The 24,045-nt window shown below is 41.0% G+C and overlaps 1 protein-coding gene across 2 annotated transcripts in view; it reads left to right on the top strand.

Annotated features, from left to right (window-relative positions):
• znf385c (zinc finger protein 385C) overlaps nucleotides 1-24,045 on the top strand; it is a 230,355-nt gene that overhangs the window by 69,463 nt on the left and 136,847 nt on the right. For both annotated transcript variants that reach the window (XM_066698414.1, XM_066698413.1), the window contains exon 2: nucleotides 10,124-10,390. In XM_066698414.1, the coding sequence (XP_066554511.1) occupies nucleotides 10,124-10,390 (267 nt within the window). The remainder of the gene's footprint in view (nucleotides 1-10,123; nucleotides 10,391-24,045) is intronic.

Genomic DNA, 24,045 nt, shown 5'->3' with positions numbered 1-24,045 from the left:
CACTTTCGTTTGCTGACATTGACATTGTGTTTGGTCAGTTGGTGATCAACACAGAGCTAGTTTGTGCACACTATTTTAGGGGCTGTTATTATTATGTTATTATGAATATTAGTTATTAGTTTGTTTGTTGACACAGCTTTGTTTACAGTAGGCCTAACTCTTATTCCACATGGAACTGCATCAAAATACGGTTATATATTGCAGAGTGGTGTGAGAAAAAACCCATAATATAGAATGCTATAGTTCTGAGTTGAATTATAGGCGTCTACCAATAAATAAATAAATAAATAAATAAATAAATAATAATGTAAAACTAGGAGTAAAATAAAGTGATTTTGATCTGATCTTCCTTAGTGGGCAGTGTTGCAGTTCAACTGGGAGTGGGGGCTCTGGATATAGATGTGTGGACACTGCAGGTGCAATCAGGAGATATTTGTACAATAGGAAAATTGTGAATGTGTTTTATGAAGAGGATGGAGAGCGTGAATGTGTGCATTTGGCCAGAGAGTTCCAGAATAAAGAGGTTCTTCAATTGGTGCCAAAACCTACTCAACGTCTTTTGAAAAACATTTAATAGTAGCTGAAGCAGCACTCAAACGTTGGGAATGTGAAAAGAGCATTTATAAAATATGTATTTATATTATTTTATTTTATTTTTCTTACATGTAATGAGTAGGTGAATATATAATAAATAAGAATATGGATTGCTCTTTTAAAGTATATTCTGTCATATTTCCCAGCAAAATCTGAAGCTTGTTTATGCATTAGGCTTATAGACTTTTTTAAGAGCAAAGAACAAACATTTAGGCTAGTATGAATCTTGTTTGCACAATATATTTACAGTGCTAAAATGTTGAAATGTATCCTAATTCCTAAAGCATTGCAACTGGAATTATACTGAGTAATTTACAGTACTGTAATGTAGGTGCCTATATTGTGTTACTGTTGCCTTTACCAAATCTGCAGAAAATATATTGACATTTGTGGGCAGTGCAGATATACTAGGCTTTATTACCAGAATTAATGGGACAGCTTCCCTCATTTGGTAAGGTCATGCTCAGTTTAAAGGTTGCTTATGCCTATGTGCCTATATGTGTTGTGGTATTTTGTGCAACACTGTACTGCCAACTATGGAGGGAATTGTATGGCTCCCCATTAATCTAATTACATGATAGCACCATATCAGAAAGCTGCGAGTGTAACACATTGGGTTCTATAAGAAGAGCGCTGAAAAGCATTTCAGAAGCCGGGCCTTAATCCAATAGAACACCTCTGGGATGAACTGAAGTGTTTGATCAACAAGCTACCAGGTTCTCTCACTGCAGGAGACATGTAATAGCATTCATTAAGGCCATGGGAGGGTACAATCCTTGACAATCCAATCACCTACCCCAGTACTTTTGTTAATACAGTCAATAATACATAATTTGTATTATTAGTAGTAGTAGTCATAGTAGTAATAGTAGTAGTATTCCTAGTAATAGTAGTGGTAGTTGTCATAATAATATTTTGTTTAGTATCTATATAGTAAATTAACATTTGAAATTGTTTTTACTTAAACTGACACCTGTCTTCCCCTACTACAATGTAGCAATCCCTGTTATTTCCTAATCTGAGGTAATGGATGTATCACTGCTTCAGAGACCTCTGAGGTAGGCTGTATAATGGAATTCCATGAGTCACCGTTAACACGAGGTGATGAAACAGCCAAGGGATTACTGTGTCTGATTAGCCTCTGGGACTCTATTGCAAATGAGCCACAAAGTTCCTCACACCAAACAATGTGCTGACACGGACACTGCACTGTGTCAAACTAACAGTGCTAATCACATTGTGGAGTCTATCAGCTGCCTTTCTTTTTCCACATGCATGTTTTTTTTCTCTGCCATGTTTGTATTTAGACCATAACATCAACTTCTGCTTTACCAGAAACACTGAGGGGAAGCTCTGACTGGAGCCTGTAGGACAGGAAGAAGAATCACAGCAACAAGATTCTTGCTTAAAGTTGGATGTGTATATTCAGTCCCCAGAATGTTTGGTTTATATGTTCTCATGTGTTAGTAGGAGTGTATAAGTAAAATATCTGTGTTTCTTCTGTTTAACTCTGTTTAGTCACTTTTAGTTACTCAATTTTAATTATTACCTCAGCTGCTAAGTATCCTGAAGGATACTTTATTATTTCTAATAAATCATCATAAATCACACATGACTTTGTCTCTTGTCTGGCTATGGTAGCATACATACATGTTGGATACCGCATCTCAGCCAAGTTAACTTTGCTACTTCTCCAAAGGATCTGGAAATTATAGTCTAAACCGTTAGATATTACATTGCTCTTGCCGTGCCCAAAAAAGTACATAATGTTCCTCGTGTACTATAGGGCTGTTACTATTATAGGTGAACAGTAAACATTCTGTCTCTGCAGAAGTTTCTTTCTTGACCTCAAACTAGTCATCTCTGATTTCCTGTGGGTGAAATCAAAAGCAATCCCACAAGGAAACAAAGAAGATAAATAAATTGAAATGAAAAATAAAATGAGAAGGAAAGACTGTCCCCTTGAGCATTTTCCCAGCTGAGTTGTGTGACAGAATTTGAGTTTTGAGCTCAACAGTCTTTCTGAAATTGTAAATGTTTGCGAAGAAACACCCCCGCGTCGATCTTCTTTAGTGTAGTGCCAAAGGCAGAAACTGAATGTGAACTTGGATGCAGACCTTGACTTTGCATCTATGTTCTTTCGGTTTGCACTTTGGAAAGAGTTTCTGTTTGGGTTTACACGTTTCTTTTCATATTGTGAGCCAGCTCATGCAGTATGTCACAGTATGTACCCATCAGAAAAAGAAGAGAAAAGGCCTGTGACTGTTGAGAAAGCTCAAGGGAGGAGGGTGTGGAAAGCATGGAATGAGGCTGCAATGATCTCGTTACTAGATTGATTGGTGAGTTTTTGGTAACAACCAATGACTAATCAACAATTACAAATGTCCTGTTACCTTGTTGGGGTGGGGCTAATTAATCACTTAGTGTATTTATCAGTAGCCTGATTGCCACCGAGTTGGCTGGTGTGAGAAGGGGTAGTCTTTGATCTAAACGTGATTGAAGACAGAGGCTTTTGATTTTTTTGCATGTTCATTGCTTCCTTGTTTGGTAGTTTATTTTTGGCTCATTACAATCTGTGAAGTTTTATCTGTTGTTGTTGTTTTTAAGTTTTGTTACTCTCTTTGGAGTGAGGATAAGCCAATTCACTGAAAAGTTGTACTGAGTATCATTTTCTTGTTTTTGATCAATTAAAGCACAAGACTCCAATAATCCATCTGCTTTTCCTGGGAAAGAGATATTTTAGGATTTTAAAAACAATTGAAGTGATCAATTAAAAAACTTGCAATAACCACAGCAGTCCCTATCCCATCCACTGTTCCATCTCAATCCTATCTTTCTACTATTTATAAGATTTGAGCCACCTCCAGGAAAGCCAGTTGAGTGATCCCCATTCAGGTCTATGGGACTGAAGGCAAACTCACACAATGAAGACGGAGTAAAGCTCTATCATTGAAACTAATGGTGAATAAACACAAAGTAGCCAAATCTTCTGTGGAGAGAAACTAAATGACAAATATTAATTTACCTAAATAGAATAATGCCATTCATCTCAATGCTAAAACACAACTCCCTCTGTACACCACACTGTATAGGGTTAGTCTTGAAAATCATTCTGACTGCAGAATTCTGACTTAATTGGAAATTGACATCCAAGCTGATGTAAAAGACATAGACCTAAACTATTCTTAGGTAGATCATCAGTCTAAAATCTTATTAGAGCTAGCATGCTTCCACTAAAACATAATGCAGTTTTCAAGCGTAGGTTTCCATCAGCCTTCTGCGTGCTGGTCTGGAGCCACACACTGTACGCTGCCTACTGAAGAGAAAACAACCAACCAACCCCCCCCATATCTGAATTTTTACCCTCCCATTGAACCATCTTCCTCGGCCCCTCAGATGGTGTGTAGTGCCATTTATATACAGAAGATTGTACAGTTTTTCTTTTCCCTCTCTCTGCAGATTATCGGGCTATCATGCATTTTACCATTCATTTAATTTCTCCAATCAATAGAGCCAGGATTTCAGGCATCAGGGTCTTATAATACTTATGCTGCCTATTGAGTTGCCCTCAGGGCTGTGTATCACCCCTGCAGCCTGTTTGTGAAGGTAAGAGCCCTTATCAAGGAATCTCATATTTGTTTAGTTTTTTCCATTTCTTTTTATAAGATTGTTTTTTTCTTCTCCCCCCAGCAGTGTTTTCCTATAGCTAAGTCTGCAGTTTCCCATTAACATTTAAAGATCTATGTAGAAAAATACAGCTTTCCTAGCAGTTCCTATTGATGTTACTCTACAGCTCTACAGAGAATATTTAACAGGGATCAATCCAGATTTGTGTGCCTCATAAACATTAAAGATCTAGAACTTGACCAAGATTTTTCGCATTTACTGTCCCCGTTATTTACTAGTATTGCTTATGGGAAGCCTTGCTTTCTCAGTCAGGGTTTATCCAGGTTTTTTGTGTATTTCCATGGGGACACGTGGCCAAATTACATTGAAGGAGTGAAAAAGATTGGAACTTTGATTTCTAAAATCACTCTTGCAAAAATGCTTATCTAGACTAATGCATTGTATATATTCAGATTATTTTGGATTCACATCTGGCAACATTTAATCATCTGAGCTCCATTCACTGTTTCTCTGACACGGTTTGAGTGGCTGCATTGGCCACAGCTTAGGTCAGAGTTGTAAGATTTGGATGGAGGCCGATGGTTTATTATCTGTGCTTGTTCCTCTGGACCTTCAGTGCCTTCGATACCATTACTAGTAATTTAACAGATACCTACCTGTATCCAAGACAGTTGTCAAGGTTTGACAAATGCTAACATACATAAACTACTATTAAACTACATGGTAACGACATCACTACACAGAAATCATCTGCGCATCATGGTGAATGAAGTTAAGGTATACAGGAAGATCAGACTGGCCTACAGTTCTAATCTTAACACATCCTTGGTTAAATAAAAAATCGATTTAAATGCAGTACGTTTTTGACATTTACTTTTAAATTCAGTACGCTTTTGACGTGTGTCTTTAAATAAAGAAATTATCAATAAACCAATAAAGCAGTACATTGACAATATGAAAACATTGTAAAACTGCTTCCCAAATAGTGTCTGCAATCTTCCCCTCGCATCTCAGCAGTTGGGAGTTTAATTTCATCCCTACAGATCTGCAATCAGCTCTGTCTCTCCGCCAGCCAGCAATCCTGCCTCAGCAAGATAGTTTGAGCACAGAGGAGGAGAAAAAAAAAGAAAAAAGAGACAAGGATGGCGCTGATAGCTGATATCATATCGAAACATGAAAACCTGCTGAATCGGCGAACGGTACATGGAGACGGAGAGACGGAGCGAGAGAGCGAGGGGAGGCTGGCCAGTTCCTCCCTTGTGGTGTCAATATCCTCAGTGTGATCACATTGCTGGAGATTGGCTGTAATTGATTGAACAGACTTGATGTATGACTTTGTTTCCTGTAACCCCGAGTGATACCGTATCCATTATATGGTGTTATTATAATGCATAAACCATAGGCAGATGGTGTGCTGCAAGGACAATGTACCCTTGTAGAAAACAAAACACTTTGGATTCACACCTCACGTTTGTAACGGAGTACCACAAGACTCATTCCCAATTAGGAAGGCATTGTTATTTGCTAATGGCTATTATTATGATGTGTTTGCCTGGTGCCTCTTTCATGAAGTAAAGGTATTACAGTAATAACTTATTTTCATTTAGAAACCTTATGATGCCTTATAATAATGCTTTATTATTGTTTTTGATTCTTAAAATATTTAAATAAGATAGAAAAGTAATTCAGCCCAGAGAAGCTGGTTAAGATACCATTGATTGAATTAAGGGGGAGTTGGAAATGTAACTCAGTGGACTGACACTCTTGATTTCTGTAGTCTTTCAATAGATACAAATCTATATCTATATGTTTGTATATGTGTTTCTGCACATTTGTATTATTATTCAATAAATCAAGAGGGGATTCCAGGGGATTTATAAAAAGGATTTGTATGCTGTTGGTTTTTTTATTATCATGTTTTTCTCAGAGGTCAGGAAAGGGCAAATTCAGTCCAGGCTGCAGTCTGCAGTGGCACAGATAGATGGCACAATTGTCACTGGAATGACTTCATGGGCCAGTTTGGACAAGACAGGTGAAGAGTGATAGGACAGGAGCCTGGAGCAGATGCTCAGAGTGGTTACAGATCTGGAAACGCAAACAACAATGAGGTATTTGTTTATCCTATTGGATGCGTTCATATTGCGCAGTGATGTATACATCAACATGTCTTTGTAAGCAGTTAACATTCAATCAGCATGCTTTACTATATTGCAAAACTTCAAGAAAGTTAAATAAATACATACAGAGAGCTTAATGCTTAATCATTGATCGCAGATCCAAACAAATTATATTAAAAATTGCAAATTGTGTGGAAAAATGTATAGTAAGACACTGTGTTCCACCAACTAAAATAATATTTTGTATTTTATTGCATACACACATTTTTGTATATTTAGTTGTGAAACTTAACAATAGGAATCTAGTGTATGATGTTAATTTGTTGATATATAAGCCATTCCAATAAAAACTGAGATAAACACAGTTTAGTAGAATAAGGTGGACCCATTTTAAAACTGCTGCTACAACTATTGATGTCATCTGTCACATTTGTTTTTGTTATTGTGTTACTTATTACCAACATATTGAGAAGTAAATTACCTGGATGGTAGATCTTTAGCTTCTACCAAAATACTATGGTAAGCCACTGCAGTGTTTTTGTTTTCGATGGGATACTCCTCGTCTTGTGAAACAATCCAGGATCCAAACCTTGTATTCTCACCAAGGAACATGAGAACAGATCCTTGAGCTATACTATAATATTTGCTGTGAAATGGCCTTGGTGCTGTATAGGGGAAGTGAGAGTCCTTGCGAGTTCGTCAGGAATCTTCTATAATCCCCATTCCATCCTAAGCTGGTTACAGGACAGCGAATAGCATGCGTCATCGCTCTGCAATGAAGTGAACTGGACACGGTGGCCTCAATTCCTTATTTTTTTTTTCATTAAAAAAAAATATATATAAATCCCTCGTTTGTGTACTGCATATCTGCAGCTTTCTGTTCCCAAGGCAATGGCGAGATCCCAGGGCTGCTGTGAGGCTGCTGAGAGGAGACACCGTGAGGCGGAGTGGGTGGCTTGGGGGCCCGAGGAGAGTGGGGGGATATGTGAGCACTGTCGACCATCGAACCCACACGCACATGCCATGCGACACACGGGCTGACCACTTCAGTACTGATTTCCAGAATGGGCCTTGAGGAGTTTGTCAGTATGAGATGAGCGCATATAAATAGGGAGGTTAGGAGGGCCGCGTGTTAAAGAGTCATCTTCTCTGTGGGCTGATCCCATTACACATTATATACCAAATACTAAATACTAAATGCACAAAAATTAAAAGACCATCTGTGTAATTGGACTTATATAGAACATACACCTCTGGAAAAAATTGAGACCACTCCAAGTTCAGAAATCAATGTTAAGTGGTCTCTACATTTTTTCCAGAGCTGTATATTCCACCTATTGCAAATGCAATGCTATATTCTTTGACTTACACTCACCTAAAGGATTATTAGGAACACCATACTAATACTGTGTTTGACCCCCTTTCGCCTTCAGAACTGCCTTAATTCTACGTGGCATTGATTCAACAAGGTGCTGAAAGCATTCTTTAGAAATGTTGGCCCATATTGATAGGATAGCATCTTGCAGTTGATGGAGATTTGTGGGATGCACATCCAGGGCACGAAGCTCCCGTTCCACCACATCCCAAAGATGCTCTATTGGGTTGAGATCTGGTGACTGTGGGGGCCAGTTTAGTACAATGAACTCATTGTCATGTTCAAGAAACCAATTTGAAATGATGCGACCTTTGTGACATGGTGCATTATCCTGCTGGAAGTAGCCATCAGAGGATGGGTACATGGTGGTCATAAAGGGATGGACATGGTCAGAAACAATGCTCAGGTAGGCCGTGGCATTTAAACGATGCCCAATTGGCACTAAGGGGCCTAAAGTGTGCCAAGAAAACATCCCCCACACCATTACACCACCACCACCAGCCTGCACAGTGGTAACAAGGCATGATGGATCCATGTTCTCATTCTGTTTACGCCAAATTCTGACTCTACCATCTGAATGTCTCAACAGAAATCGAGACTGATCAGACCAGGCAACATTTTTCCAGTCTTCAACTGTCCAATTTTGGTGAGCTTGTGCAAATTGTAGCCTCTTTTTCCTATTTGTAGTGGAGATGAGTGGTACCCGGTGGGGTCTTCTGCTGTTGTACGTATTGTGGCTTCACAAATGCTTTGCTGCATACCTCGGTTGTAACGAGTGGTTATTTCAGTCAAAGTTGCTCTTCTATCAGCTTGAATCAGTCGGCCCATTCTCCTCTGACCTCTAGCATCAACAAGGCATTTTCGCCCACAGGACTGCCGCATACTGGATGTTTTTCCCTTTTCACACCATTCTTTGTAAACCCTAGAAATGGTTGTGCGTGAAAATCCCAGTAACTGAGCAGATTGTGAAATACTCAGACCGGCCCGTCTGGCACCAACAACCATGCCACGCTCAAAATTGCTTAAATCACCTTTCTTTCCCATTCAGACATTCAGTTTGGAGTTCAGGAGATTGTCTTGACCAGGACCACACCCCTAAATGCATTGAAGCAACTGCCATGTGATTGGTTGATTAGATAATTGCATTAATGAGAAATTGAACAGGTGTTCCTAATAATCCTTTAGGTGAGTGTATATACATATGTTTAATGAAACTAGTCATGGAACTAGTCTCAGATAACCTATTTGTGTCGCATTTCTTCAACATTTGCATTCACATCAAAGCACACCATGATACAGAGGTCCTATGCAAATTTCTACTGTATTCATAACCAGGTTAAACTGAGACATCCAGGCATGGTGATATTGTGAACGCTGATGAATTTTGTAAGGACGTTAGAAACTTGGCTTTTTTTCCTATTAGTTTGCTAGGGATCCTAATAGGATGCAATAAAAGAGAGTAACACGAAATACATAAGGAGGGTTATTCAACAATACGATTGGAAACATTTCCGTAGTCAAGTGTTAGCCAGCGTGCCCTTCAGAAAATGGCACACGTGCACCACACTGTGGCTATTCCTGGGATATATATCCCCTGACACAAAGGCTGGGAGACTCACTGTGGTTTTCCTGTGGTTTATGTTTGAGGTACATGAGGTATAGACATGTCTCTGTCTTATACAGCATTCATTTTATAAGGCTAGTTTGAAGTATTCAAATAGAATCTGCTCGGTGGAATATATATATCATGTCAGCTTTGGTGTTGGGGCTCCTATCTCATGTCTTCAGACATCACTCTATATTACACTTGTGTTATTATCACCGAATACCCATTGAGGATTGGATGATGATTTAAACATGCTCTGTGTGTCAGGGCGCTCACATACATCTGCTGCTGGGCACATTCTTCAGTGTGGCTATATATATGCCTGGAACTCCAGTAATAATAAGTAATTTGAACATATATATACATAGGTGTACGCGTGTTTGGGATGTGTGAAAGGCATAAAGCTGCACACATGAAATTAGAATGGAAATAAAACCACTTATCCCGCATTTGTGTTTCTTTTTGTCGTGCTCCTTCTGCTTTATTTCACTGTAAGTGTGATTTTTTACTGAAAAGTCTTTCTGTGTCAATAAAGAACTGAGTATGAAGGAGGGGAAGGCATACAGATCTCAGAGGTACAGTTACTGTAAAACAAAACCTGTGTTGCATTTTTCTCCACTCTGCCGAAGGTAGTTTAGGTTGTTCTACTGTATTGTGTATTGTATCCTCACTATGTTTTCGATTATACTCATTTGGAAAAAGCACAAAAAATAAATAAAGCAATATTTATTGATTGATCAGGAAGATGGACCATGGCTTCCCCACGCCCGCTCCCTGCTCACCACTGCCTTGTTTTCTCTCCAGGAATGAAGCGGCCGTTCAGCCCCTCCCCCCTGCTGGAGAACGGCCTATCAGAAGGAGGCACAGCAGACCCTGGTGACATCACAAATAGCCAATTGGGTTGCCTGGAGCAGCGGGCCAAGCGTGAAAAGAAGCACCAGACGTACACGCTGTGCGAGGTGTGCAACATCCAGCTCAACTCCGCTGCCCAGGCCCAGATCCACTACAACGGCAAGTCACACCAGAAACGACTCAAACAGCTTAATAACGGGAAGCCAGCCAGCAGCCAAGGTAAGACACCCGAGCTGCTCTCTGATTGGCTAGAAATGTCTTTCGTATTGGTTGTTGTTGTGGAATTTTCACCCTGTCTCAAAGCGATGCAGTAGCTCATACCAGCCGGGTTTCAGACCGATCTGAACCCAGTCCTCAGATTAACAAAACCAAGTCTGGCTGTGATCCATATGCAAAAGGGTTTCTGAGTGCCAGATTAAACTGAGGCCAAATCCTTGCAGTTCCTGCAAACTTCCCTTCCTGTAGGAAGATCCTGGAGCAAAAGTAGAGAATGCCTTTTCAATATGGGCAATAATCTGTTTGGTTTGTGTGCCGAAGGATTTATGCACGAGTGTAGAAGCATTACATAGTGGGGAAAGCACGTGCCCCAGTTCATGGAGGAATAATCCTTCTGTGATGAGATTAGATGAGGTGCATCAGCAGTATGCAGCAGATGTCATCATGGCTCTTTTCCATTGGCTTCACAGTCATCAGAAGTGCATCAGAGGTAGAGTGTCTCCATTAGGACTGATATTGTTTAAACTCAGATCTCTTCCTTCAAAACCAAATCAAGTGACTGGGTGATCAGTGACCTAGTCTGTGTGAACTGTGGTGTGGCGGTACTTCCTGGTATTCTTGCTGGTTAGAACTGGGGAGTCTTCTGAAGGGCTAGATCATGATCTATGATAGTATGGCAAGGAGAGGCCTAGCCAAGTGAGTTTGGGAATTTGTGTTTGTTCAATCTGCATGCATGTTTGAGTTTGGGAGGGGGCCATATTATGATATATCACATATGCTGCCCAATATTGTTATTTATCTCTTTCTTTGGCTTTTATCCAAAACAGCTTACACAGTTTTGCCATTTATACTGTTGCATTTTCAAAGACAACAAACCACCCCAAAAAACAATAATAAAAAAGGCTCAATTATAATACAAGATGCAGTAACTGCAGCACATTAAATGACGGCATGCAGAAAGCTTGTACAGAAAGCATGTAGCAGAACTAAGAATTAAACCCTAGGTGCCTGTGATCCTTTCAGTGAGTGGTGTGATGTAGTGCTGGCAGACTTAAACACTGTAAAGCTGGATTACAATATCTACAGGTGCAGTGCGCTCAGAACCAATTGCTCTTTTACACATTCCTGAGTGTGGTGACGAACAGCACAATCTCTGTTCATTTTACACAAGCACTGTGTAGGAATATGCAGAAGAGAGACACGGTGTCCTACTGAGAAGCTGCATATAATGTGTCAGTATTATTAACCCATCTTTTGTGTAAGAATTTCCAGACCCTACTTTGTGTGTGACTAGGTGTGAGGTGGTAAGAAATTTTCTTGGTTCATGGTCTCTTTGATGGTGATGGATTCAACAAAGACTATAAGCGAAACACAGCAAATATGCCAGTAAAGCAATCCGACATTTGCTACTCTTAAAATCAGCAGACCTTCCAGAGTAGCTCATCCTTCTGACAGCTTCTCCAGACTCACTCTGAAGCTGACAATGCTGGCTTAGCACAGACAGTGTGGCACTGGAGAGGCACGGATTAGCTCCTTACAGCAGGGGTGTTAATGAGAATGGCTTTGCATTAAATGATTAACTGAGTGACTAATTAACCAGTTCCAGCATCGTTATTGTAAAGCACGGCATTGGCTGGGGGCTCCTAAACAGGCTTAAGGTGGCGTTGGAAAGTAATATCCTTATTCCGCAGAACAGTGAGTGGCAGAGCACACAGCTGTGTATTTGCAGGATACAGGATTCACTCAGTGTACCCATTTGCCCGGCCTAGCTCTCTCTCCTCTCCTGCCCCTCTGGGGTGAACTGAGCAGCCTGTAAACATTAGGACTCTCACACCATTCAGCACCTCCTTCACATAAACCTGTTTAGAGGACACCTGCAGACCATCCTAGTCTTCTCTTCTACCTTAATCATATTCCCTGTCATGCATGGATTCATTTTTATTGTGATGCTGTTACCCTTGTAATACTGTGTTTACGTAGGCTAGAAGATAAATATACTGTAGGTAGTAGTGCTTCTTAAACCATGTTATTCCCTTTGAATAAATATAACTGCTTATTATTATTATTATTATTATTATTATTATTATTATTATTATTATTATTATTATTATTATTATTATTATTATTATTATTATTATTAAGACCAATTCCAAATATACATATAGCAGCAGGTATGAAGCCATCTCAACAGCAGTGCACTAGCTGCTGTTTGAGCCGATCCCCTGTTCCTCTCTGACTTGCAAAACCAGCAAGAATGACACTCAGTTTAACTGGTAATGACACCTCATTACCTGGCACTAGCGCCACTTTACTGGCGCGCCGTTGCGATCTGATTTAACACTACCATGGAGCTGGGAAGAAGGCTTGTTATGTGCATTATTCATTCAGACCCAGAGACAGCACAGCACTGCAGCCACGAGAAGCACTGATTCACCGAAGACGAGTTTATAAGCGTCTATAAGCCGGGCTGATTAGTTTTGAAGAGGAACGCTGATCTTTTTGGGTTGTTGTCGTTTTGTTTGATTGTTTTATTTGCATTGGTGGCAGACGCAGTGAAGGGCAGGAATGTACAGAGTGTCTCCACAGTTCTCTTTCACTTTCTTATGGGGAAGAAGGCAGAGAGAAAGCAAGGGAGGAAGGCAGGGAAAAGAAGGAAAAAAAAAGCAGCAACTTGGAATTCCACGTCTTTAAATCCCTTTTTTTTCCCTCTGCTTTCTATTTTCGGCACTCCTAATTTGGGGCGAGATGTGGAGATAGGGGAGACGCTTTTGTTTTTTTTCCGCCCAAGTCGCGGGCTGCCTGTAGCGTGGCATAAAATAGATTCATGCTAATGCAGCCTTCAGGATTACTCCTACTATTATCTCGCTGATTTCATTTACTTAGTCGTTAACTGAAAAGTCGAGCCAACAAAGTTGTTGCAACATGAGGACTTTAACCCCGTATCCCGGAGGCTCTGCACTGGAGGGTGAGGGGTGTTCCGTGTGCTGGTACACGTCGACACCAGTGTGCTGCTAGTGATCTCTGTACCATTGATGGAGCAGAGTGCCATCCTCTGTTACTCTTTCTAATTCTGTTTTGACACTGTTTCAGGGAGGCCTGGGGAGAAGGGGAGGGAACAGAGGGGAGGCATCACATTGCAACTCGCCTAAAGTCAGGAGTACTGAAGTACAGGCCACTCCTCATCTCCTGCGTTTGGATTTGGCCACCACACCAAGCTTACCAACTCTGGTCTTGCTCTAGCAAACCTTCAAGATGACCCCTGACAGGATACAGTGTCAGGTCGTAGCTAAAAGACGACACCGCATTCCACAGCATGGCATTTCAATCGCCTCACTGGGGTTTGGGATATCTGGACCGGGGGGGGGACCACCTACTTCTCATCAAACTTGGTTCCAGTAGCACCCTGCTTGTCATTTTTATCTCCCAGCCCTGTGAAAACCATGCCTAGCCTTGCTAAACGTCTTGATTAGTTGCTCGTGTTCCTGTCTGAATTCCACTGGTTTGTTTATTCACTGAACAACCAGAATGCAGAATGTGAATAAGCAGGTTTCAGAATGCATTAGTTGTTCCATTGCCAGCAGTTTTGTTTTGCTTTCTTACAGATGACGGCCAAGACGACTGTAGGGGAATCCAGTTCTTTTTGCCAATGTGTTGCAATTTCATGCAAACATTTTTTTTTTTTAATTGGACAAAATGGAAACCGTTGTGTTTGAAAAACAGTGATCTACAGTTCCTCCCAATAGACAGCTTTGTGAAGCCTTTGCAGAAGCTGTTTTTGCTTGTAATAGCCTCTTAGGCAGCATGGGATTCATCCACTTCAATCCGACCATAGACGCCAATAACAAATAACTGCGATGTGTTTTAAAGTTGCCCAGGTACAAAAAGAACTTGGTAAAAAGAGCTTTTGTTAGAAAGCACCACATGATTGGAATGGATTGCCAAGTTATGTGAAAGCTCTGAGAAATTGTACTTCTTTTAAAACAATCATCCATCACTTTTTTACAGCAAGATTGCTTTTGTACATCATGATCGTTTTTGTATTTGGAGATGTCAGATTTGTGGTGGATTGTTGTTTATGTGTTGCCTGCTGCTTCTCCAGGACCCCCTAGTGAACGGGATGTTACATCTCAAGGGGTTTTATCTTGGAGAGTAAAATGTGTCTGAAAATAAGAAAACAAGTAACAACAAGACATGAACAAGAGAGATGCAGCTGAGATTAAGCAATGTTCATCTCTTAAAGTCTTAATTCTCAGAGTAACAAAGGGGTAGAGTGAGTGTGCTGTTAAACAGTTGTGTAGATGCGAAGGAACACTACTTTTGCTTTGAGTTGGTTCCTCAATGTGCTCTGAGAGGATACTGAGTGCTCTCCACAGTGCCTTGTATTGATGGGGATCCGGGTGCTTTGTCATGTCTCCTCTGCAGTTGCTCTGTTTGCTTGTTCTCTAAGCATAACAGCAGGGAAATCGTTGCCACAGAAAGAAAGGGCGGAGGGTAGTGTTTCTGTGGATGGGCTCCACAGATTCACACAGGCTACAGTCAGAGGCAGTGATCTGTAAGCTGCACAAGCCAGTCTACTGACCCCCCAGGGCAGCCAGTCAGCTCTCATTTTGCCTGCATCGTTAAAAGAAGACTGTATAGTCAAGAAAATATGTTAATGTTGAGTGTATGTGTGTAGTAGTTGTGTGTCTGTGTATGCGTGTATGGTGTTTGCATATTTGCATGCTCATTTGCATTTGGATGAGTGTGTCTGGCTTGCATCTGAGTGAGTGTGTGTGCATGCATCTATGTGTGTACATAAATTTGTTTGTGCGTCCGTGTGTGTGTGTGTGTGTATGAGTGAGCAGTTTTTTCCCCGATGTGGTGTGCATGAGTGCATCGGCATGATGTTTTTTTGTGTCTGCGTCAGTGTATGTTTCTATTAAAAGTAGCTTCTCAGAACTGACAAGCCATCCAGAGCTGATGCTTTCATTGCTTACTTAGGGCAAGAGAAATCTGCAGGCTCAGAATAATTCGTGGAAAATGTCTCTTGTATTTTATTCCCTCTGACCTGATTTCCCTAGAGCAGAGGGCCTCCGTCGTGGCTCGCTGTCTACTCTGTACTGCGCCATGGAAGGCAGGGGTCTGGGAGAAGCGCAGGGGAATGTGATGATGGGGATAAGAAAATGTAGTTGTGGACAGGAGTTGACACACGATTGGACCTGTGGAATGAATGACTGCAGTTCATGCTAATGCTGTAGTCTCTCTGGATACAGCAAGACGTCCATAAGCAAAGCAAGCAAAAGTGATTACTGAAGTGTTCTCTTAAGACAGAGCTGACCACTGCCCACAACACGCCAGTGCCAGTCATAATATGATTTGATCCATGGAAATGTATTTGTCGTATCTTGCATATGAAATGAACAAATCAACTGGAAAGGTTTATGTGTGCATCTGACAAAATAAATATTCTGATGAAGGCTGATGGTAAAGCAAATGTTTGACCTTAATGATTTTTTTAATTATTTAATATAATTAGTGGCCATCTAAGATTACAGTTCTCTCTCACTGCAGCTTTTATAAGAGACAGCCTTGCAACTCTTGTCTCTCTGACTTCAGTCAAACCCACATCAGATTTCAAAGGCATGGAAAAACAGCAGCAGTAAACAACACAGCATTTGAAAGCCTCAAGGACCCCCTCCTTTTAATGACCCATGGCTCTGCCAAGCTCTATTAACATGGGCTGAGCAAGAGGAAGTTGTAATTGCAGATGCCACTACTCAAAAAGTAGGCTGCCAGTCACATTTGTGAAATGGCAACATTGAAATGCACTCGCCCACCTGCTTCCACCGCGCAGACCTCGAAAAGAAGATATGGGCTCGTCCGATTTCTCTCACCTTTGCCAAAAAAAAACATTCCAAGGTACAAAGTAAAACCTGCAACTGTTTGTGTCTTTAAACCCCCTCCCCCCCATGAAAAAAGATACCCAACAAAAGGCATTGAATTGGAAAATAGGCACCACGCTAAAGAGTGAAACGCGATGGGATAAGTAGAGATGCCAAGCAGCAGAGTGTAATAATCTCTTTACAAGCTCGACAGATGCACGCCAGTGCTCAGGCCTGTGATTTAGCCCAGCTTGCTGCAGTTACAGGCAGCGATGGAGCCAGCACTGACAGCAGCCATAGTCCAGTCCAGCCCAACAGCCTGGCCACAACAGCAGGGGGCGGGACACGGACCTGTTGAATAGTTATCATCTTTTACCTGGAGCAACTGTGTGTCGCTCACAACAGGAGAACTCATGGTTTATTTTCCGTACATTCAAGTTATTATGATTCTTAGGTTTTTGTATTATTATTACTCTTTTTGTGATATTAATGGACTCAGCTCACCACTATGACACTCACACAAGCAAGTGAGAGATGTAAATTGAATACCCACGTTCTCCATAATGTGCGCTGCCAAGCCACCCTCTTCTCTTCACACTGCAAGCCTGTAGTGCAAACAGCATGAGCCAGAGCATCGTACAGAAGGTTATGCAGCTCCCACTGATAACAGTGTGGAGCTCAAGGCACCTGGCAAGCCAACTTTGTGTCTATTATTATTATTATTATATTTCTTAGCAGATGATTATATACTGGTCTCCGCTTATTTTGGCTTTTTGTGACTGGTTTAAAAATCCAAAACTGAGGGGACACACCAGATCCTTGTGAAAAGGTCTGTCAATAATGAGCTGCTAAGCCTTTGCAGATGGCCAGTCCAGATTTATGACCCCCTAATGCGAGGCGAGGTTAAATGTAGCAGAAATGGCACGAGGATGGCTCATTTGCGTTTGCTAAATTAACCACCCCTGTCAGATATAGGAAATGCTCAGAGGTGCTTTTAACCTTTTGGGCTGTGTGCGCGTTGTTCATAAGACTGACACTGGTCCCAGCCTACGGAAAACTCCAGTCAATCTACTGCCCTCCTCCCCCAAATTTTGTTTTGTAATGTCTTTTATTAGGCTTGATGGCACTCGAATGCTGCGCACCATTGCGTTGAAACCTTCCCCCCCCAAACAAAAGGTTACAGGACACTGTGTGCATTTGTGCAGTGTGGCAGGAGCCACACATAAAATGCATGCAATGACACACACTTCCCCCCCATCACTTCACACTTCTAGAGGAAGCCAACAGAGAGGATAGGCAACTGTGTATCCTCAGGTGACCCCTTAGCGAATTTAGTTTGAAATCAGATGGGGCAGTAATTCTCAGTAAGCAAACCTTCTCTTTATCTAATATACAGTGAGGGAAAAAAGTATTTGATCCCCTGCTGATTTTGTACGTTTGCCCACTGACAAAGAAATGATCAGTCTATAATTTTAATGGTAGGTGTATTTTAACAGTGAGAGACAGAATAACAACAAAAAAATCCAGAAAAACGCATTTCAAAAAAGTTATAAATTGATTTGCATGTTAATGAGGGAAATAAGTATTTGATCCCCTATCAATCAGCAAGATTTCAGTCATGTGTCTAATACACTTCTTTATGAAATCTGCTGTATTATCACACTTTGACCAAAGATCTCCGGGCTTTAATATTCAGACTTCTCCTGTACCATTATTGTATGCATTATTTCTAAGAATGCAGAAACATTCCATTAACAACATATTTGTGATATCATAAATGGTTTTGTTGATCTCCTTTGTCTTTGAGCTCTTCACTGACATTTTGTGTGTATATGAATTGTTATAACTACCTATCTCTCTGTCTGTACATATATATACATGGTGTACAGACTGTCACATTTTACACTTCTCCCTTTCTTTCACGGTCTTGGCCTTGCCTGGTTGTATCTGCCCAAGTCCTACATGCCTTATCAGTGCACCACAAGTCTGCCTTTTTTGCGGTGCTTCCACTAAGACACGGTACAGTGCTTCAGAAGCAGATATCGCACATGAAATCTGAGCATAGAGTGGATTGCAAAATGTCCCACTGCTTCCTAGCGACGCGGTCATGTTCATAAATTAAATTTGGAGCTCGCTTCGGTCTATTACTGCAAAGCCTTTCCGTTTCAAACACTGCTGCCCCCGGGCTCTCTTTTTATTTTATTTTTTTCCAGAGAAAAAGATCATCTCATGTTCTAATTAAAAGCCTCTCCCAGCAGAGAGCAGAGCATTTGGCGTGCCAGTCTCCTGTTTGTGCCGAGGTGATGCTGTCTTGGTAAATGGCCGTGCTGTTGGAGGGATGTTGGCCCTGGGGCTCTCTGTCAGTGTTGATTTGTGCGCTGAGCCCGCATGCCCTGAAGCTACTGTACAAGCCACAGCAGAGTTTGAATTGGCCTCACACCTGAGCCCATTGTGTTAAACAGACACACACTATCCCCCAGAGCTGAACTCACATAAAACTATGTTCTTCACATCACAACCACAGCATAATGCCTTAATTATTTCCCCTTGCTTTGATAGTTTGTTGTCTTATTTTTTGTCGAACGATCAACTCACCATTGAATGCCTTCATGTTTGAGAGTGGAATTGTATTATTTTATACATCATCTTTGCATATGGAACTTTGTGGTGCTCGCGAGCATCCTTAAGTGTGAGGAAAGGTAACAAATGATAAATACTCCACTTCTACTCAGTTAAACATACTATTACTTTAATGAATTCTGCAGTTCAACCCTCTAGTGTTTTTAGCACTGACATTTGGAGGCACTGCCTTACACAAACAGTTGTGGGTGTTGGGAACAAGCTACTAAGCCATATAGATGCTTAACAGCAAGCTGGACGGGATTGAGATTGAGATTGATTACTTACTGTAACCACCGAGCAAGACTGGCCAAATGGATATTCCCGTGATTTGTCTTTTATGGTTTTGTTTCCTATTTTGTTTGCCCTCCTTGTCTTTTTTTTTTTGTGGTAAAGAAAGTGTCCGGGATTCTTGCTCAAAGTCAATCGGGATGCTGTCTGCCCAATGGAGTCACGCTGGAGTCACTATTGACAAGGATGACAGACTTTTTTGTCCAGAGTGTCTTGCAGTATTGCTGAGTGTATCCAGGGAGGCGCTCCAGGAATGCTTGATCATGATGTGCCTTGCGGCGGGCGTGTTTTATACGGTGTGCTGTGACATGGCTTTGTCTGAAACATCACCCAAGTCCTGCAGGGTCAGAGCTCAGTGATTCCAGGTGGCATTCTGTCAGAGATTTGTTTGGAAGTATATCAGTAAAATAAATACCTAAATTTATGTAATCCCACCTGCAACTCCTAACTCCTTTAAATTTCCCCAATGTGAAAGCTCCGGCTGATGCCTTAGTGCTTGTGCTTCAGCAAACGTGCCCCCCTGCAAGTACAGTGTATAATATGCACGGGCTGCGCTGTAATGAGACCAACACACTGTAATTGGGGTTATCTTCATCCATGCATGATGCCAATTTACACCTTGTCTGTCCTACCATGACCATCCCAGCTTCTGATGGGGAAAGCAATTAAGCAGCTTATTGCAGGTCATCTTCATAATTACCTATTCATATAAATAGCAGGTGAAGAACCTAATGTATTGTGTAATGACAATTTAGGCACATTTAGTGTGACCCACTGTGTCGCCCCCCTCGTGTCTACCTCCCTCCCTTATTATGCATTCAAGGCAAACCCTGGACCTTTCATATTTATATTCCGGGCTGGATGTGTGTTTCAAACCAGAAAACGTACACACATTTATTTGTATGCGAGAAGATTGTCAGTCTCTGCCAGTCAGGTGTGTCCAGATATTACAAGTCTTCATAGGTCAGATGATGGAAGAATGGAAGTTATGTCATCAATGCATTCATTTTAATTGGTACTGAAATGGACAATGTTAATACTGGCCTGCAAAAACAGCGTGAGACATTCCCCTAATCCTCATACCTGATGGCTGTTACTGTTCAATAGCAGGAGCAGTCTGTTGGTTACTTGAAATCAAGGTGCTCTTTAGGAATGATAATAGGAGGCACTCCTTTTCAATAAGAGATATGGTCTGGAACAAGCTCCCCAGCCCCTGTGTTTGAAGCCGACTCCTTCAAGAAGTAACTGGGATTGATTTGCTACTAAAAAGCAAATGAGCAGTGACTTTTGGTACTTCTGTACTCTTACAAGTAGTTACTAAGGAGTATTTATGTCTGCGAGAACATAAATAATGCTAAGAATATTGTTAAGTTGTTTATTTGTCCTTCTTTTTATAAAAATAGCCTGCCAGTCTTTCCTTAAATAAATACATCCATGTTTACTTATTTATTTTTACCATCAGATCACCCAAGGACAACAATATTCTGTTCTACCTGAAATACCCTTGTTATACTGTTATATACCTGCCTCCCCTCATTGCAACTACTATTTTCGGTATACTTAAGTGTTACTCGGCCTCACAGGTGTCAGAATTTCACTTGAAGTTTTCAGAAAACCTCATTCTGACAAAAGAAAAGGGCAGATGCAGAGAATTTCCCATTTCTGCACTCTGCCTGTCTAATTAATTTACTCTAGAGTGGGCAGTTAGCCCAGTGGAAAATAAGGCCTGTTAATATTACTCACTGTACAAAGCTGTCACCACTGACCGTCTTAAAAGACACACAATGAAAGCCCTGTTTTGGACGGTCCTGATTGGAGAGGCAGAGGGACTGTGCAGCTCAGCTCTTTGGCTTCAGAGGGGTCTTCCTCAGTCTGCTGTTTTGGCAAACACATGGTCCTTTTCCCTTACTGGAATCACAGCTGTTATCATGGTGTCATGAAGATGAACATCAAACAAAGATCAGATAACACATCAGCGCAGTGCAGTTGTCATCCCGGCAGTGTGACTAAATGGATAATGAATAAAACTGAATGATACAACCCCCCCGAAAAGAACTTGAGTAAAAACAAAACTTAGAAGGTTACAATGGTGGGCTTTCATTATTTTATTTGTCTATGAAAACTGTTATCTGCCTAAAGAAAGTGTCCTTACTGTATTTTATGAAGGACACTGTACTCTATCATTCAGATGGCCAGTCATTGATTTTAAGTGACCTGTGTGACATTGACTGTGTAAGACCCCCCACCCCCTAATTAGATTAGCAATGTGGGAGGTCATGATTTGCGTCTGGGCCCATAGTCTTTTGTCGTTGTAGCCCTGGCATTCATCATCAGTCCTGTGTAGCTCTTCCTGATTGAAGAAGGGAAGCATTGATTTCTGTAAGGGGTGGAGAGATAAGATCAGCCATTTTCTCACACGTGTGGGTTTGAGGTCAGTGTGGAGCTAAGTGATGTTCCCTGGCCCGGTGTTGGGAGCCCAGGCAGCACAGCCAGGCTTTCTACACACGAGTGATGGGAGCATTAATCACTGAGCTCTTGGGTAGGGATAAGGAGTTGTAGGGCTCGGGGGAACATGACTTCTGTAACCTGGCTCTTGAATTAATTTTTTGTTTTGATATTCCTTTTATTATAATAATAATAATAATAATAATAATAATAATAATAATAATAATAATAATAATAATTATTATTATTATTATTATTATTATTATTATTTATTTTTTTATTATTATTTTTTTGAAATGCCAAGGATGCTCTTGAATACCTCTTTCGATATAACAAAAGGAAATACGACTAGCTTGCCAGTTCCATCCTTTTCAGTTTCTGTACCAGCCTCCTTGCAAACTGAACTAAGGCAGGATAACAGCATATACATGCTTCATCTTCCTCACATCTGTCTGTGCAAATTAGCTCAATAAGGGCCTGAAATATCCTGGTGTTGAGCCTGCAGCTCGTAAAACCTGGATTAGCCTGCTGTGCAAAGGCAGTCTTATTAACATCACTATGAATGCTTGTTTGCCGTATGAAATGACATGCCTTGCAGACTGGAGAGCGCAGGCAGGCCACTAGGTGACTGTGGCTTTGGGTCCCAGAGCCAGTAGTGGGTTTGGGTAACATCACTCCCCTTAGAAGCCAAATCACTGACTTATCTTGGTCTTCTTTTCTTTCGATATTGGAACATAATGAGGACAATAAAAGCAGCAGATATGTGCTGACATACTAGATGGACTTTGTTTGTAATTTGTACATTTGTATAATTTCTACAGCTAGGCAGTGAAAGTGGAGCCACTAAACAAATTGAATAATTTCTAACTGAGACCGAAATTATCTGTGGAATAATATGTTGCTATACCAGGTGTAACTACCATGCATATTTTAGTTTATATAAAGAACAGCCACATTACAAAAACAGCAATACCTTGTTTAAGATGTTTGCCATGACAAAACAATATCAGAAAGTTTGTTAACAGAGAGAGATCATAGGTGGTATAGGGATGCTTTCTGGAACTTCAGAGGAATGCATACAATTTGCATTTTTGATACCAAACATATTCAGGCTGCAGTTTCTGCCAGGAAGGCCAATACCATGTGTTGTTTTTTTGGGGGTAATACAATTACTTTGTCACCACCAAAAACACAATAAATGCTCCATTATGAGGACCTTGCGATAGGAGAAAGGAAAAGAGAAAACTGGTGAGGAGAGGGAGACTTTCAAGCCTCTTCACTGATTGGCTCGTGATAACGCAGAACCCCACAGAACCCGCTCATCGTGTTTGCAGGGCAAGTGCAATCCTTCAGATTTTTCAATTGTTTTACTTGACTTCTTATTTTTATTTTAACTTCCCAATGTAACAAAATGGCTCAGCATCCGACATCTTTATAAAGGAGGTTCATTTCAAGTGGATTCATTAACCAAGGTATTACTGCACAGGACCAAAGTGGACCTTGTTGTGCGGTAATTTATAAATCACCTGTATACAGCCTACACCCAAGCTCAGCATATATGTGTGAGGTCTATTTGAGGGCTGCAAAAATGCACCGAACCTGAATGGAAAATCCTTTTGAGGCAGTGCTGAGCAGAGCCACTGCACGAAACAGGCCAGAGAGAACAGAGACAAAACCAAAATAGATTTCTAAGTAGCAATTAGGAAAGATGGCAGCTCTTCATTGGGAACGTGCGGAGTTTAAATTGCGCTTCGAGGCTTCTGAAACCCCTATCAGGCAATTTCATGGGCAGCCTGCTTAATTTAATCACATAATGTAAGGAATTCACACCAGTTACTTAGAAGCACGCTAAACCGCGCACAGCTTATGTAAATGTTCTTAAGGGGGGGGTATTGACAGATGTCAGAAATGTGAAGCTCCCTTTTCTGGAGAGCTTTTGAAGCTGAGCAAATCCACTGTTCTGTTTTATTTTTCGTTGTTAAGCCAGAGAGCTGTCTTCTGGATGGACGGACAGCTTTTCTTGCCAAGAGACTCGCAGCAAAAATAAATGCCATTTTCCTGATTCTTAACTTCTTCATTATTTTATTGATTTGTATTTATGAGTGTTTTTATTTTAGAAAAACTGAGAACTGTAATATGTAAATCTTTGCTCATTTCTCTGCAGCACTTTTTTTTCTGTTCTTCTTTTTTTGGTGTGATGGTTTTGGAAATGCCACGAAATTCACAGAGATTGTAGCCGTCTGGCAGTTTGCAATCTAGGCATCTCAGACACTTTGCTATTCACTGCCTGTGATCTGTGGAGAGCAGTTCTGCAGGAAACACAGTACAGGCAGACGATGCCCTCTGTGTAGCACAGTGCCGCAATGGAGAGTAGGAGCGTGCCCTTGACTTGTTCTTTAGGCTTGTGGGGTCGGTGGCAGAACCATTAATATGTACCTGGGT

The sequence above is a fragment of the Amia ocellicauda genome, chromosome 3, assembly GCF_036373705.1.
Source record: "Amia ocellicauda isolate fAmiCal2 chromosome 3, fAmiCal2.hap1, whole genome shotgun sequence".
NCBI classification, from domain to species: Eukaryota; Metazoa; Chordata; class Actinopteri; order Amiiformes; family Amiidae; genus Amia; species Amia ocellicauda.
The sequence above is the reverse complement of the archived record's forward strand: the minus strand, read 5'-3'. Positions and strand labels throughout refer to the sequence as shown.